General features: G+C 39.5%; 1 protein-coding gene across 2 annotated transcripts in view; it reads left to right on the top strand.

Moving 5' to 3' along the window:
* The window catches only part of tapt1a (transmembrane anterior posterior transformation 1a), a 46,417-nt gene that overhangs the window by 14,175 nt on the left and 17,079 nt on the right, over positions 1-15,163 (top strand). The window contains exons 2-8 of one of the 2 annotated variants that reach the window (XM_034182052.1): positions 2,097-2,227; positions 4,435-4,553; positions 5,481-5,513; positions 10,088-10,250; positions 10,466-10,601; positions 13,275-13,372; positions 13,633-13,702. In XM_034182052.1, coding sequence (XP_034037943.1) covers positions 2,097-2,227; positions 4,435-4,553; positions 5,481-5,513; positions 10,088-10,250; positions 10,466-10,601; positions 13,275-13,372; positions 13,633-13,702 — 750 coding nt within the window. The remainder of the gene's footprint in view (positions 1-2,096; positions 2,228-4,434; positions 4,554-5,480; positions 5,514-10,087; positions 10,251-10,465; positions 10,602-13,274; positions 13,373-13,632; positions 13,703-15,163) is intronic. The other variant, XM_034182053.1, reaches the window with a different exon arrangement.

Genomic DNA, 15,163 nt, shown 5'->3' with positions numbered 1-15,163 from the left:
TTTTCTTTTTTTTTTTTACAGGAAAAAAACTCAAGCTGCCGAGATTGTGTGTGAGTGACCATCTGCTACAGCTATGTAAAAAGGATGAAACAACTTTGTCAGAACATGCAGTGACAGAAATGTTGCAACAAAACAACCATATTATTGTTCGAGGAAGTGTCCCAGACAGATAGAACGCGTTACTGAGTGATTGTATCGATGCCAGATCAGTCATTCAGGCTGAAGATTCCATTTTTGCACCAAGACTTGTAAAGAAACTGTTTTTAAAATTGCTTAAAGGTGGTCCATTTGGTTTTTGTGCTCTTCATTTCAGCTTTATAATGTTAGTTATCTCATTACACAACTGCTGTGAATTAAGCAAGTCATGTAACATGTCTTTTAAATGACAAATTAATAAATGTAATTAACCCATTGAATATTCTAGGTGGGTTTGTCAGCACAAAATTTTACTGGAGCTTTGGTAGTATTGTTTACATTGACTCTGTTAAACCACAAACTGTCTTAACTTGAATACCGTTTGATTTTTCTTTTTGTTAAAGCAAATAAAACATTCCAGAGCTCAACTAACTCCATCAGTCTAGACATGTAAAATTCACACAACATTTATCTTTGTGTTGTCTCTTTGAAGTAAGATAGTTTGACAAGTTCTCACAGGTTCAAGCCAAGTGGAAATAATAGCCAAAAAAAAAAAAAAAAAGAATGGTGGTGTCCAATTTTAATAAAACCGGCACGTGTCATTGTAAAACGAAGTGACAAGAAGGCTTATTTTGTTTGTTCCATTACATGAGTCATGCATTAGGGATATTGCTTAATTTTACTTGCAGGAACTATAATTTGCAGCAATGCTGTAGACAGGATTTGATTTTGGTTTGCTCTTTTAAACACATAATATGACCTTTTTGATTCAAAGATGCAGGGTGTTGTGGCAAACAAAACCGCGGCACTGTGCAGAAGTTTTAATTGCGTGGCCTCCATGTTTTAAAAAAATAAAACAAGAAGAAGCAGTCAGAGTGCAACCACCGCACCTTATCGGGTCACGCAAATGAATTCTTCTGGACTTTTTGGCTCCACATATGGTTTTATGTGGCCTTGACATTTAATTAATTCTGTCCAAAATTTAACCGCTTTATTCCTGACTAACACACAAACCTTCCACCATATTTAATCAGTATTAGCTCCAAACTTTGTGTTCAGCAGTTATGATCTTGAATTTCACCTTTCAGGTTCACCAAATGTTAAAGGTCACATGACCAATAGAAGAAGAGTGATGTGTAACTTTGTATTAGTGTTTAATGGTAACCATAGGTATAACTTCAATCAGTTTATCTGAATAATAATTCTAAAATAATACCTCTTATATATGAGAATTAGGCCTAGAATTTGATCTTTTCCTATGCTCTTGACTTTTATCTTCTTTTTCTCTAAATCAGATCACTCTGTCTTTGGCTAACTTTCAATCACATCACCAAGTTAGTCCAGCTTGGATAAATTATTGAGTTATATTGTTCAAATTCAGATGGGTGGACTCACAAGGCTAAAACCAATCACCAGGCATGAGTTACTTCATGTGAGTGTAATGATAAATACTTTCAAATAAAAATAAATAAAATCTCAATTGAAGTTTGATGGAATTTATGTTTGGACACTTCAGTTTTCTTTTTCTGTGGACCATCTCATGAAGGGAAAAACATGAGCAATTCTGTTATTATTTGCAAAATACAAAAAAGCCTGTACCTGCTTTAAGTTTGATTGCCCCTAAAGGTGAATTTAATGTCCAGCAGTTTCAAATTAGCTTAAGATCCCTTATTTATGCTCTTTTACAGTATGTGGTGTGATATGTTATATAACGTCAGAACTGTTATGACAGTCTGATAAGCCTTAACTGTGTTATTCAGAATGTGTTCTGCATCCAGCTGAACCTCGATTTGTACAGTGCACTAAAAATATTGTTGAACTCTCTCGATTTGACCACGCAGAAACATTTCCTTTCACTTTTGAGTGTGACAGGTTAGTGCGCTCATTGTGTTGAAATTGGTAGTTGTAATTGTTCCAGACAATGGCCTGGTGGTAACGCAGCTGCTCTGATGTTGTTCCAGATCCGTCGCTGACTCGCTTCATTTGTACAGAACTCACCAGAGGCTACTTCCTGGAGCACAATGAGGCAAAGTACACTGAGCGCAGAGAGCGAGTTTACACATGCATGCGTATCCCCAAGGAGCTGGAAAAGGTACCGTACAACACAAACAGAGTCATCAGCTTCCGTCCGTCTTCATAGTCAGTCGCAATGAGATGCAAAAGTCAACACCACGTTAATGTTTTACGCAATGATTAAACAATCTGTTTTTCAACTCTTGTCCCAGTTTGCACGAGTGGTGAACTGATGTGTTTGTAAGCAAGTCTACAAATTTTAATAATTATTTTATTGTAAGAAAAAAAAAAATCAAGCAAACGTATTTGCTCTTAAGTGCTATATAAGTGATGTGATTTGTTTCATTCACATGACATCATCGCCAAGCGTGTCTAAAATATTTGGGATACACATTAATAGCCAGATCCTTCAAATAAATAAATAACAGAATTTGCTGTGGCTGATTTGTTTAAGTCATGTGTTAAAGTTCTCCATCACCACGATGGATTTCCATCATTTGTCAAATTTAGCCACACATATGCGCGCACACGTAGTGTCATGCGTGTTTTGGGGCCAAAATATGATACTCTCACTGTCAAAGCAACATGCCATTCTGCGCTAATCAAAGCAGCAGCAATGTCAGCGTGGATGGCGCTGCACCGTGGTGGAAGGGACTGTGTAAATTTTCACTCCTCTCCGCTCTGTTTACTTGCCATGAGCCACGGTCCTTCTCCTCCTTGTCTTTGTGGGAACATTGGCAGACCTTCCCCGAGTAGAGCAGGGTGTGGCTTTGCTTTGAACCTTGAATCAGTCAATCACTTTATCTTATTTTTCCCCACTAAAACCCTGAAGAGCATATGTCTGTGAGTAATATTCACCTTTTTATGTTAAACCGATCCTGTTATGGTCTTCTAAAACAGTTGATGTATTTTATAACTTAAAAAGGGGACTGATGCTAACACGCCAACTGGCGACCTCTTTTTAAAAAATGTAGGCATGAAGGCAGAACTTTGCGACCAGTGAGTCGCTATGTGCAGAGCTGCATAACCTGGCATATCGGCCAGTATAAATGTCCGATACCAATATCTGCAAAAATACTGAATATTGGCACAGATAATCAGTCAACCCCTAATCCATGTATGGCCAGAGCTCATTTGTATCTGTGGCCATCTGGGAGGAGTCATAGTCACGGGATTTTGTGACTGAATGACAGATGGACCACAATTCCATAACACTCACATTGCATTGCAGGGGAAGCAAATAAGTGGTTGAAACACTTTTATTACCTTATTGGCAGTTGATCAGGTTTAGTTAATAGTTTGAAATGATCATTTTAATTTATTGCCCTGTTTTTTTTCTCTAAATCCAAATATTGTCTGTAAAATAGACAGAAAAGCCGCATACAAATACACACAGTCAGTTCAAACGGTAGTTCAAAGCACAATAATAAACTGACAAAAGAATCAAATCCTAACATTTGACAAGTCTGAAAAACTGTTAATTGATTGTGAAAGTCATCGTCTGTTAATTGAAAACCAATTGATTAGTTGTCAGTATTTTTATTGGTGAATCACTTGAATGTTAGCCTGTGAAAAACATGAAAACAGTTTTACTTTTGCTGGGTCTCAGTCATGCAACATTGTTTTTGTCCTCCTTTTTTGAGCCAAGAGGTGGCAGCACTGAAACAAAAATTCTTCAACTTATTACTGTTTTCCAGTAAACCATTTCAAAATACAAGTAACAAGAATAATTAATTCATCACAATTATACAAATAGTCTTTTTTATTTAGGTGGTCTTTGCTTTATGGAATATAAATGTCCATATTTAATGTTTTTAGAAATGTGTAGCCCTTGTTACAGGGGAAAAGGGGGGATATCCAAACGGAGGAGCAGAGGCTGATTTTTGCTGAGTATTCTTTTTTTTCCGAGGTGGTGATGAAGAGGAATATGTAGAGACCTCAGAGATTTTGTGATTTAATGCAGCTTTAGCAGCTCCATGGCTCTTTGACAAGATCCCAAGATGATGAAAAACAAACATTCCCGCTCAGTGAGTCCAGGACAAGCTCTTAGAAAGCATCAGCAGCTCCACGCAACTATTCACTGTATAAAGGTTGTATATGAAATGATAATGCAGTGGCAATGTGACTGTAGGACAATGAAGGTTGGATAGTTAAAAGCTGCACAGCTGTTGCCTTTTTGGATCCATAAAATAGTCAATCAAGAACAAACTGATTTTTTTTTCTTTACGAATTGTCTTTCTGCTGACAGACGATGTCTGATGTACATTTGCTGTTGTGTCTTTCCAGCTGATGATCTTTGGCTTCTTCCTGTGCATGGATGCCTTCCTGTATGTCTTCACCCTGCTGCCCCTCCGGGTGCTGCTGGCTTTGCTCCGCCTCCTTACCCTGCCTTGCTGTGGATTCAGGTATTTTAGTCCAAACACGCCCATCTTTCATTTCAGTTGTAACACATTCAAAAAGCACAAATCCTATGTTCCTGTGCAACCTGTTTACAGTGTCCTGTAATATAATCATTTTTTCCTGTATTCATTTGTAATGAATGTGTTCACTGTGATGCTGTTTTGTGCAAAACACTCTTTTCCTCAAAATACCATCACTGCGCACAACAGAGCAGTGTGAAGTTTTGACATCTGTACAGCTGCATTTGCTGTTGGAGTTGAAAAGTGCATTGGAGGGGGGGGGAATTATTATTATTATTTTTAAATCAAGGATAGACCCTAAACTATTTTTAAACTATTTCAAGGTGTTTTTAACTGGTGTGAAAGAGCTCAAAACCAGCCAAAGTCTGGTTGGTCTTAAAAAAAAAGTTAATCTCTCTGGATCTGGAGTAAATAAATACAATTTCTTGTAATTTATTGAATAATGGAATAATAAAAATAATTCAAATATTTCATAATAATGGTGATGATTAGAGGTAGGCCTTGTTTAATTCTATTTTATATTATGGTCCTTACACAATGATTTATTTTATAACGGCCATTATGGTCCCTCCCCCCTTTTCGTGACATTTATTTAGGTGCAGTTGGTGACTGAGTGAATGACGGTTCCTCACATAGTGCAGGGAGACCCACAGGGATTCATTTACAGAGGGAGGGAGGGGCAGGACAGTTTTCAGTCATCCTGCTCATCCTGGACAGTGCCATCAGTTTAGACTGTTGGAAAGACGAAATTAAAATTGTTTTGGTCCATTCTCTGTTATTCTGTTGTTGCTGGCAAAACTTCAAGAAATGGTAATCAGGCACGAAACCTGTACATTTTAATTCAGTCCCACCTGGTAGACGCCAGCCGTGCTCTCCCTGTCTGATTTTCCATTTGCCTTCCTCCCCCTGCAGGGCACACACATGCCCCTATTGCAGAAGAAGCAGGTACGCTCCTTGATGCTTCATAAATGTTTTCACTGTCCTGACCCGGGTCCCACATTCATCCGCCAGCCCCATTTCCCCTCCATTGTGTCTGTTATCATGTGCAGCTTTCGCACATCGTGTTGCATATCAAAGCCACGGCAGCCATGTCAGCTCCTCACAGGTGTGGGTTGAATTTTATTTATTTATTTATTTTTAAACCACAGTGAATGTTTGCTGAGCATGCTCATCTTCATCACCACGTTGCATGTCGGTGATGCAGCTGCTCAAAACGGAGGCTTTTTTATTGAGAAGTGTTTTTTGTTTGTTTGTTTTTAATAACCTTCTCTGCACAGACGTCAACATGTGCAGAAAAGAAACGTGGCTTGAGTTGATTTAACAAGCTTTTATATTCCAGATCCAAACCTGCTTGTTTTGGCTCAGTCAGGCTGATATGGTATGAATGGCACACAGTGACGGATTGTTGGAATGCATTACAATCGATCACTGTCTGTCCCCTGGCATAATGATCATGTGTTTTATGGAGTTAAAGCTTTGCAGGCTGGTAATAGTGACATCTGCTATTTACATGCAACGCTGCCAGGTGGCTGCATCAACTTTGCATGTAGAGAGCTGTGCAAGTGTTTCTCAAAAACTCCGTGTTCACTGTCTCAAACCTCTGAATATTAAAGATATTATTTACCAAGACACAAGTTTGGGATAAATTAAATGGTTTAGACTCTCTGTCCAAATGTTTGACTGGTACTGTATGCCTATCAGTTCTATGCAGCTTTTATATTTTTCACTTGTCTTCAGTCAGTCTTTTTTTAATTCTATGTTGAGCATAGCAAAAACTATTTCAGTGGGGGGAAATTTATCAGTTAATATATAGGAACCTTGAATAATTTCATAATCTATAATTGCAGTTTATCATATATGTATGTGTCTGTGTATTATTATTATTGTTGTTGTTGTTGCTTTATCACCAAGATGATATTTAAGTGTGTGCAGAATCTCTTCCAGGGGGCACATGTCAAGTTGTGCAAAGAATGTCTACATCAAGACACATTTCATTTCAAAGTTGAATGACAGTGACTATACTGAAGACTAACATCATGTTGGAGACATCACAGAGAATGTTCACATCAAGTTTTGTTACCATCTTTGAAATAATAATAAAAGGCTGAACAATAAACATTTTGTTTTATTGAACCTTATGACTTTAGGCATGACCACTAGATGGCACTACAGCTTAAAAAAAGAATCATCAGAACATTGCTTGCTATGTTTGCTGTATAGTCAGCATTTTGGTGGTATCATCGTTTTTTTATCTGCATCTCCTGTTTGTGATGATCAGTTTAGTGAGACAAATCAGTAAGTGATAATGACTCTTACCTGAACTATTTGCATTATTGGATGTCTTGAAAACAAACACAGAATTGGTGGATAAGATGTTTTTATTGTGCTCTTCTTTGGTTATAAACTCAGTCATCATATTTTACAACTATTTTGGAAACAAACATCTCACTTTGTCAGATGTTCATCTCGTGCTGTTTCCTTCACAGCTGCACATGATTCCAGACTCGTTAAGCCAATTTACACAGCATCAGTTGTCTTTTTTTTCTCAGCTTGCAGTGTGCTCCTGAAATAGTTATGGTATCTGCACCTTCTAATTTACAGTCCCTGGTGATATTCACCTCAGTCACCTCAAACTTTTTCTTTTCCTGTCTCATAATTTTAACAAGCAGAGTGGATGTGGAATGACTACAGATCAGTCAGCCTCAGTAATTTAAATAAGGTAGAATTGGCTGGTAGAATAGTTTGTGTTGTGTTTTTATGTCTTGTACAATAGCTTGTCAAGGATTAGTCTGTCGTTTAATGAAAAAGTATACTTTAAAAAAAAAAAAAAAAAAAAGCTGCTCTCAGCTGATTAACTGGTTTTACTGCCACTGTTCTGGCTCTGTGTTATAATGTTGTGATTTTGGTGCTGTGATCAATAGCCAGTCTGTGCCTTCTACCAGCATGAAAGTGCATAAACTTTGTTTTGAATTGGTCATACTTCCCCTACCCACAGTCGTCAAGGATTCCTGTTATGGCTCTGTCCTGCGAGTAGAGCTAGAGTCTCTGGCAGAGGTGTCAGACAGGAGGATGTTGAGGAAACTGCTCAGCATCCGGAACAACACCTCCCACCCTCTGCATCAATCAATCAATCAATTTTTTTATATAGCGCCAAATCACAACAAACAGTTGCCCCAAGGCGCTTTATATTGTAAGGCAAGGCCATACAATAATTATGTAAAACCCCAACGGTCAAAACGACCCCCTGTGAGCAAGCACTTGGCTACAGTGGGAAGGAAAAACTCCCTTTTAACAGGAAGAAACCTCCAGCAGAACCAGGCTCAGGGAGGGGCAGTCTTCTGCTGGGACTGATTAAATGCAGAGTGGTGCATACAGAGCAAAAAGAGAAAGAAACAGTGCATCATGGGAACCCCCCAGCAGTCTACGTCTATAGCAGCATAACTAAGGGATGGTTCAGGGTCACCTGATCCAGCCCTAACTATAAGCTTTAGCAAAAAGGAAAGTTTTAAGCCTAATCTTAAAAGTAGAGAGGGTGTCTGTCTCCCTGATCTGAATTGGGAGCTGGTTCCACAGGAGAGGAGCCTGAAAGCTGAAGGCTCTGCCTCCCATTCTACTCTTACAAACCCTAGGAACTACAAGTAAGCCTGCAGTCTGAGAGCGAAGCGCTCTATTGGGGTGATATGGTACTACGAGGTCCCTAAGATAAGATGGGACCTGATTATTCAAAACCTTATAAGTAAGAAGAAGAAGTTTAAATTCTATTCTAGAATTAACAGGAAGCCAATGAAGAGAGGCCAATATGGGTGAGATATGCTCTCTCCTTCTAGTCCCCGTCAGTACTCTAGCTGCAGCATTTTGAATTAACTGAAGGCTTTTTAGGGAACTTTTAGGACAACCTGATAATAATGAATTACAATAGTCCAGCCTAGAGGAAATAAATGCATGAATTAGTTTTTCAGCATCACTCTGAGACAAGACCTTTCTGATTTTAGAGATATTGCGTAAATGCAAAAAAGCAGTCCTACATATTTGTTTAATATGCGCTTTGAATGACATATCCTGATCAAAAATGACTCCAAGATTTCTCACAGTATTACTAGAGGTCAGGGTAATGCCATCCAGAGTAAGGATCTGGTTAGACACCATGTTTCTAAGATTTGTGGGGCCAAGTACAATAACTTCAGTTTTATCTGAGTTTAAAAGCAGGAAATTAGAGGTCATCCATGTCTTTATGTCTGTAAGACAATCCTGCAGTTTAGCTAATTGGTGTGTGTCCTCTGGCTTCATGGATAGATAAAGCTGGGTATCATCTGCGTAACAATGAAAATTTAAGCAATACCGTCTAATAATACTGCCTAAGGGAAGCATGTATAAAGTGAATAAAATTGGTCCTAGCACAGAACCTTGTGGAACTCCATAATTAACTTTAGTCTGTGAAGAAGATTCCCCATTTACATGAACAAATTGTAATCTATTAGACAAATATGATTCAAACCACCGCAGCGCAGTGCCTTTAATACCTATGGCATGCTCTAATCTCTGTAATAAAATTTTATGGTCAACAGTATCAAAAGCAGCACTGAGGTCATGCATGCCACACTGATGTCCTGTCAGAGCAGCTTAAGCCACAGACTGAGACCACCGAGGTGCACCACAGAACACCACAGGAGGTCTTTACGACCTGTGGCAATCAGGCTGTATAACTCCTCTCCCTTCTACAGGATGAATACACAATTGAACAATTATTCGCAGTTATGTGCAATATTGTTGAACATCTTGTGCAAATGTCTTAAAAAACATTGTTCACTCTTTATGGTTACTGTTTCAGTTCTCTGGCAAAAAACTTTCCTTCAGGAAAAATAAAGTTGATATTATTCTTATGTCATGATGTAAAAAAAGTTTTCTTAATTTAACAGATTTGCAATAGCTTACTTTAAACAAAAATAAGTTTTTGTAGTGTTGACCAGATCTACTGAATGCGAATAACAGAGGTCATTTAGGTGGATGTAGCACGTTATTAAACTGTTGTCATAAATCCACTCCTCCTTGGCTTGACTTCGTTCTCGGGTCAAGTAACAAGGAGATAAAATCTGGGATTTAATGTTTGTAAGTGTGCATGTTCTTGTGCATTCATGTTCTTTTGCTCATATAAATCTTCACTTGTATGTTTGCAAGGTGTTCTATTTAAACTGTACAAAGATATTAAATTCAACACACTGATAGGATAGTGCAGTTTTCTTAGATGCAGAGAGTGTAGAGAATTGTGAAAATGTGCCTTTGATACACACTTCTATACATCTCAGCATGTCGTGTGGTTACAACAAGGAAAACTGACAACTATCCTCAACCAAGTGTGCCTGTAGCTTATCGACCCCCCCCCCCGAAAAAAATAGAGGCTGCATTAGATATTTTGACTTGGCATTTTTGTTTGTATCTGTATTTGGACTAAAGTTGAATGATAATGTGTTGCTATAAACCTAACTGAGACTCGAGGAAACTTTCTTTGTGTATGAGTACAGTGGGTCCCGTCTACTGCAGCCCGCGCAGGTATGCGATATGCTGAAGGGCCTGATCCTGGTGCTGTGCTTCTCCATGATGCACTACGTGGACTACGCTATGATGTACCACATAATCAGAGGACAGTCAGTCATCAAACTCTACATCATCTACAACATGTTGGAGGTACTTCCCGCTTTAATAATGGCTGCAGTGTGGTGAACTGTACAACATCATAGAAAGCAACCCTTCAATGCATGATAATGGTAATACACGTGCGCCTTGTCGACTAAACCCAGCTAGTTGAAAGCTGAAATCAGTCTAACATGCAATGATAAAATGAACTTCTCATGGGAGGGATTAAAAAAAAACCTTTTGGCTTTTTCTGTCTCCTTTGTAAGGTGGCAGACCGGCTGTTTTCCTCCTTTGGCCAAGACATCTTGGATGCCCTCTACTGGACAGCTACAGAGCCCAAAGAAAGGAAAAGGGATAGTTTGGGCGTTATTCCTCACTTCTTGATGGCCGTCCTTTATGTCTGTATCCTTCATATGAAACGCCAGAGCAGCAAAACAGGTGGTTTTGGTCATTACAGTGATGATTTGGTAATTTGACTCATTTTGCATTTGAACAGCCTACATATAGTAAGTGCAGAATGACATGGCTGGCAACCACCACAGTGAACTTTTTGGCCTCGGTCACCAAAAAAAAAAAATGGCTGCTCCTCTAATTTTGTATCAAGTTTACTTTAAGGGCATCTGATTATTTATTTATTTAGTCAGGTTTTGTGTCAGATTTCAAAAATGTGTCAGTTGGAGTTGAAGAAAAAGGAATTACCACATGAAATTGTTACATCTTGGCATAAAAACAACTGTGTGAATGAAATGACATTTTGCTGATGTTGATGCAGTTCTAATGAACTCTGTACTGTATTACAGCACATTTTAGAAAATGATGCTATTCTAATGCACTCTCACCTGATTTGATGTAAATATCTTCAAGTTAATGGTAAATGTCTGCATTTGGAGGTGATATTCATTATGTCCTTTGGTAGAGAAAATGGCAAACTAACAACATCTGAGTATAGAAAATAACTTTAAAGCTACAGTGTGTAGGATTTTGGTTTCATCTTTTGGTGAGGTTGCAGATTTCATTATGTCTTTCCTGGACACAGTTTTGTTTCCCTTCACATTTTCACTTCTTTGGTCACGGGGCTTCGTTCTCCCTTGTCTTCTCTTGTGATAAGCAATGTGTAGGATCTTGCATTTCACAAAAATGAAGGTTCATAAACTTGATACAATGCGCTACACGTCTGAGTATGTCTGTCCATCAATATGGCGGCGCTACACGGCAACCTCCATGAGGGGGCCCACTCCCATGTAGATATGAAGAGCTCATTTGTAAGCTTCTGGAAACACATTGATTCATTGCAGCAGGTACAAATAATGTTTATGAGTGCCTCGTTGAATAGTACGTTCTATCTTTCACCTCATGAAATATTCTTTCCATTGAATGAATGAAAAAACATTCATTATTTGTTTTATATAATGCCTAAATAGAACCTTGTGATTTGATTTTTTTTTTATTAATTTATAAACAAGAGAAAGGGACTTACATTTTGGTGTGCGTCACTGGTTCTTTGAGGTCATCAGGTTCCAAACAGTCCAACATGAATTAAATAGCAATCCAGTCAGATACTTCAAAAACAATCCTGATGACGTAGTCCATAGCTGATGCTGTGCATTGTGTACAGACTGCCATCTGCTTTTGTCAGTCTAGAAAAAAATTGCAACGGAAATGTGTCGAGCTCTTCATCTGGCAGTATTTCCACATCACCTAGCGTCCTACGTCCCAGCGACTACTCCAAATGCCTCCAGATGGCTTACAGTGTTCTGGATTTGTTAGAACAAGCACCAACGATAAGCTCCCACCATGTTTGTTTTTAAGCAAAGTGCCGTCACCACTAGTGTGAGCGTGCGCAACATGCAATAGCATGAAGTGCATAATACCAAAATTGCGCGCTAAATAGCACTAAAATTGCACACTAAATGGAACACAGTGACAAATACAGGCCTGGTATTTTTCCGGCCTGAGCCGGATTTCCGGCTTTTGGATCCGGATATATGCAGTAGAGGCGACAGGTTGCTATGTAATCCCTATGGAAGGACACGTTGTGGATATGTAGTGATGTGGAGATGTCTGTCTGGAGTTCATACTTGATGTGGACATGTCCTTTCTCTGGCAGTCAGCCTGTGAGCAGGACTTATGTCCCTTTTTTCTTTTATTTAACACAATTATGACAGAGATTGAGGGGGAGAAGCGAGGAAGTGCAGCAGCAGCCGGTGTTTTTTGTTGTTTTTTTTTCCACGTACGTGTGCGTGTGAACGAATCGTCTGAAGATAATTTTATTAATTACAGAGATATATAATAAAACAAATGGTGACTGGTTTATAACACAATTATGACAGAGTTTGAGGGGGAGAAAGCGAGGAAGTGCAGCAGCAGCCGGTGTTTTTTTTTTTTGTTGTTGTTGTTGTTTTCACGTGCGTGTGCGCGTGAACGAATCGTCCGTGAAGATCATTTTATTAATTACACAGATGTATAATAAAACAAATGGTGACTGGTTTATAACACAATTATGACAGAGTTTGAGGGGGAGAAAGCAAGACAGTGCAGCAGCAGCCGGTGTTTTTTTTCAATGGTAATGATTGTTTAAAATCTTTAACATTGGGTGTTCCTGAGAGCTTTCCAAACAGGTTTGAAAAGGCCTAAAATCGCAGCCCCCAGCCTGGGGCTTTGCCCCAGGACCCCATTGGGGACCTAGGCGGCCCCCAAACCCCTCGACAAATTACTTTCAGGCTTAGCCATATTGCGTTAATGCCAGCCCTGCAAATGGTATGAATAATCCTTGTCATGTGACATACAAACCACCAATCAAATGACAAGGATCTGTTCATCTGTTATATAAACACTCATGATGTGGTACCACTCACAATGCTATATTCAGTGTATGCTACTAAACACCCCTAAATCCTAAACACTGTAGCTTTAAAGGCCAATATTTCAACAGGGCAAATATTCACGAGCAGTGAACTTGTAACTTGTTTCCCTCGTAACCACTGTATTATATTATGTTTTGTCTTTAACTGAGATGACTGTGATTTGGTGATAAAATGCATTTTTAAATGTGTTATTTTCCTGACTGTCTCTTAGTCCTTCATGCCATCCTCATTATGGTCCAAGCCTCCACTCTTAACGTAGCCTTCAACTCTCATAACAAGTCCCTGCTCACCATCATGATGTCCAGCAATGTCAGTACACAGTCCACAGACAGCAGTTCATCCTGACGTGGTTTCATAGGCTACAAAGTAAATCTGTGAAAATAGAAGTGAAGCATGCAGATGGACCGTGCTTGGGTTCATGAAATTATTGGAATGCAGATGTAGAACACAGAAGTCATTCTCAGCAGCACTCAGCTGATGAAATGTTACTCTTTGCAGCTGCAACAATTTGTGTTTTTGTTTCTCTGATAATTAGTGTGACTGCTGTGTTTTGTGTTTCTCATTAAAAGTTTGTGGAGATCAAAGGAAGTGTGTTCAAGAAATTTGAGAAAAACAACTTATTCCAAATGTCCAACAGTGGTAAGTCATCCAGTACATTGCACATTTCATAATAACTTATTGTGATGCAGAATGCCGGTGTCGCAGACCGAACGGTCCGCCCATAAAAATTTGTCTGCCCTGCCTCCAATGCGCATGTGTCATTTCGGAGCTAAGACAGAGTCCCTTCACCCAAAGTGATCAAACTGTTGTGTGTTGGGGGGTGTGGCTGGATGTTTTGGTGTTCTTTTCTTTTCTTTGCTCCTCAGGTGGCATGGAAACTGATTTGTCTGTGGAGAAGGTGCTGGCTGAAGAATCCTCACCCTCATCAACATCATGTGAAGCACCTGTGACTGGTGCTCACATGCAACCTTAAAGACTTTCAGCTGAAGCAGATAATTGGATGGCGTTCTGCTTTTAAGGCATGTGTGATTCAAGCAGAACTGCCGGGAACTCTACCTTGTGATGTTCGTTTGTGAGACGCTGAGGACCGCACCTGGGTTTGACACATCGAGCCGTGAAGCAGGGAAGGGTGAGGACACATGCTGTCAGCACACATTAAAGGTAATTAAGTATTTGACTAATTGTTGATAGTAACTTGGTGTTTTGTTACACAGTATACTTGAATTGTGATGAGAATTGTGCAGCTTGCTTCTCACTGCTGTGGCGTGCAGGATAAGTGATCCTCCACTTGTTGTGAGAAGCTGCTCATTTGCATAAAGATAAAAAGTACAGACCTGAATGTGTTGCTGATAGCGTGTGTCTTTTGAAAGATATTGTTGTAACTGCTGACTTACCTCACATCTTCTTTGCTTCACAGAGAGTCAGTTTGTCGTGTCCACCTGGGGGGTGTTTGTCTGGTGGTAGTGGGTCCAGGAGCGCCAGACTTCTCTCCTTGCGGGCGCTGGAGAGCGTGCCAGCAGTCACTCCTGCAGAAGGACGTTGGTTTTGGTTTTGTACATTTTATTTAGGCACAGGTGAAAAATAAATTGTTTTTGTTGTTGGAACCGCTTTCTGGTTATTTTTAGCGCTGGGTTCTGTCTGACGCAGGTTCACTCCTCAATCCGCGTCGACACATAACACAAACGTGGGATTAACCGTAAGATGACAAGGTAAAACCTCTTAAATCATTCTAAAGTCAGTTTTAAGCAGAAACAAGGCTGTTTTAAGCAAAAACGAGGTGATACTCTGTGACGCTTTGAAATGAGCGACGCAGTGAATGTAGCAGGTAGGAGCTCGTGTAGCTGCGGCGCTCTCATCACTTCCTCTGTCTTTTATGATGAAATAATGCTGAATTTATGTGGAAATGTTTGTTGTACAAAAGCTTCAGTAATCTGTCGCTGAGATAGATGATGACTGGAGTGCAGTTTGAAGCAGAAACGACGTGATAATCTGTGAACCATGGCTAATGACTCATGCACAGTGAAGGCAGGGCAGACTGATGTTTAGGGGGGACCATTCGGTCGGTGACAGCGTTATTTCCAAATGCAACAGTTTATCCAG

Source organism: Thalassophryne amazonica, chromosome 11, assembly GCF_902500255.1.
Source record: "Thalassophryne amazonica chromosome 11, fThaAma1.1, whole genome shotgun sequence".
Classification (NCBI taxonomy): Eukaryota; Metazoa; Chordata; class Actinopteri; order Batrachoidiformes; family Batrachoididae; genus Thalassophryne; species Thalassophryne amazonica.
Note: the sequence above shows the minus strand (reverse complement) of the source record. Positions and strands in the feature narration are given on the sequence as shown.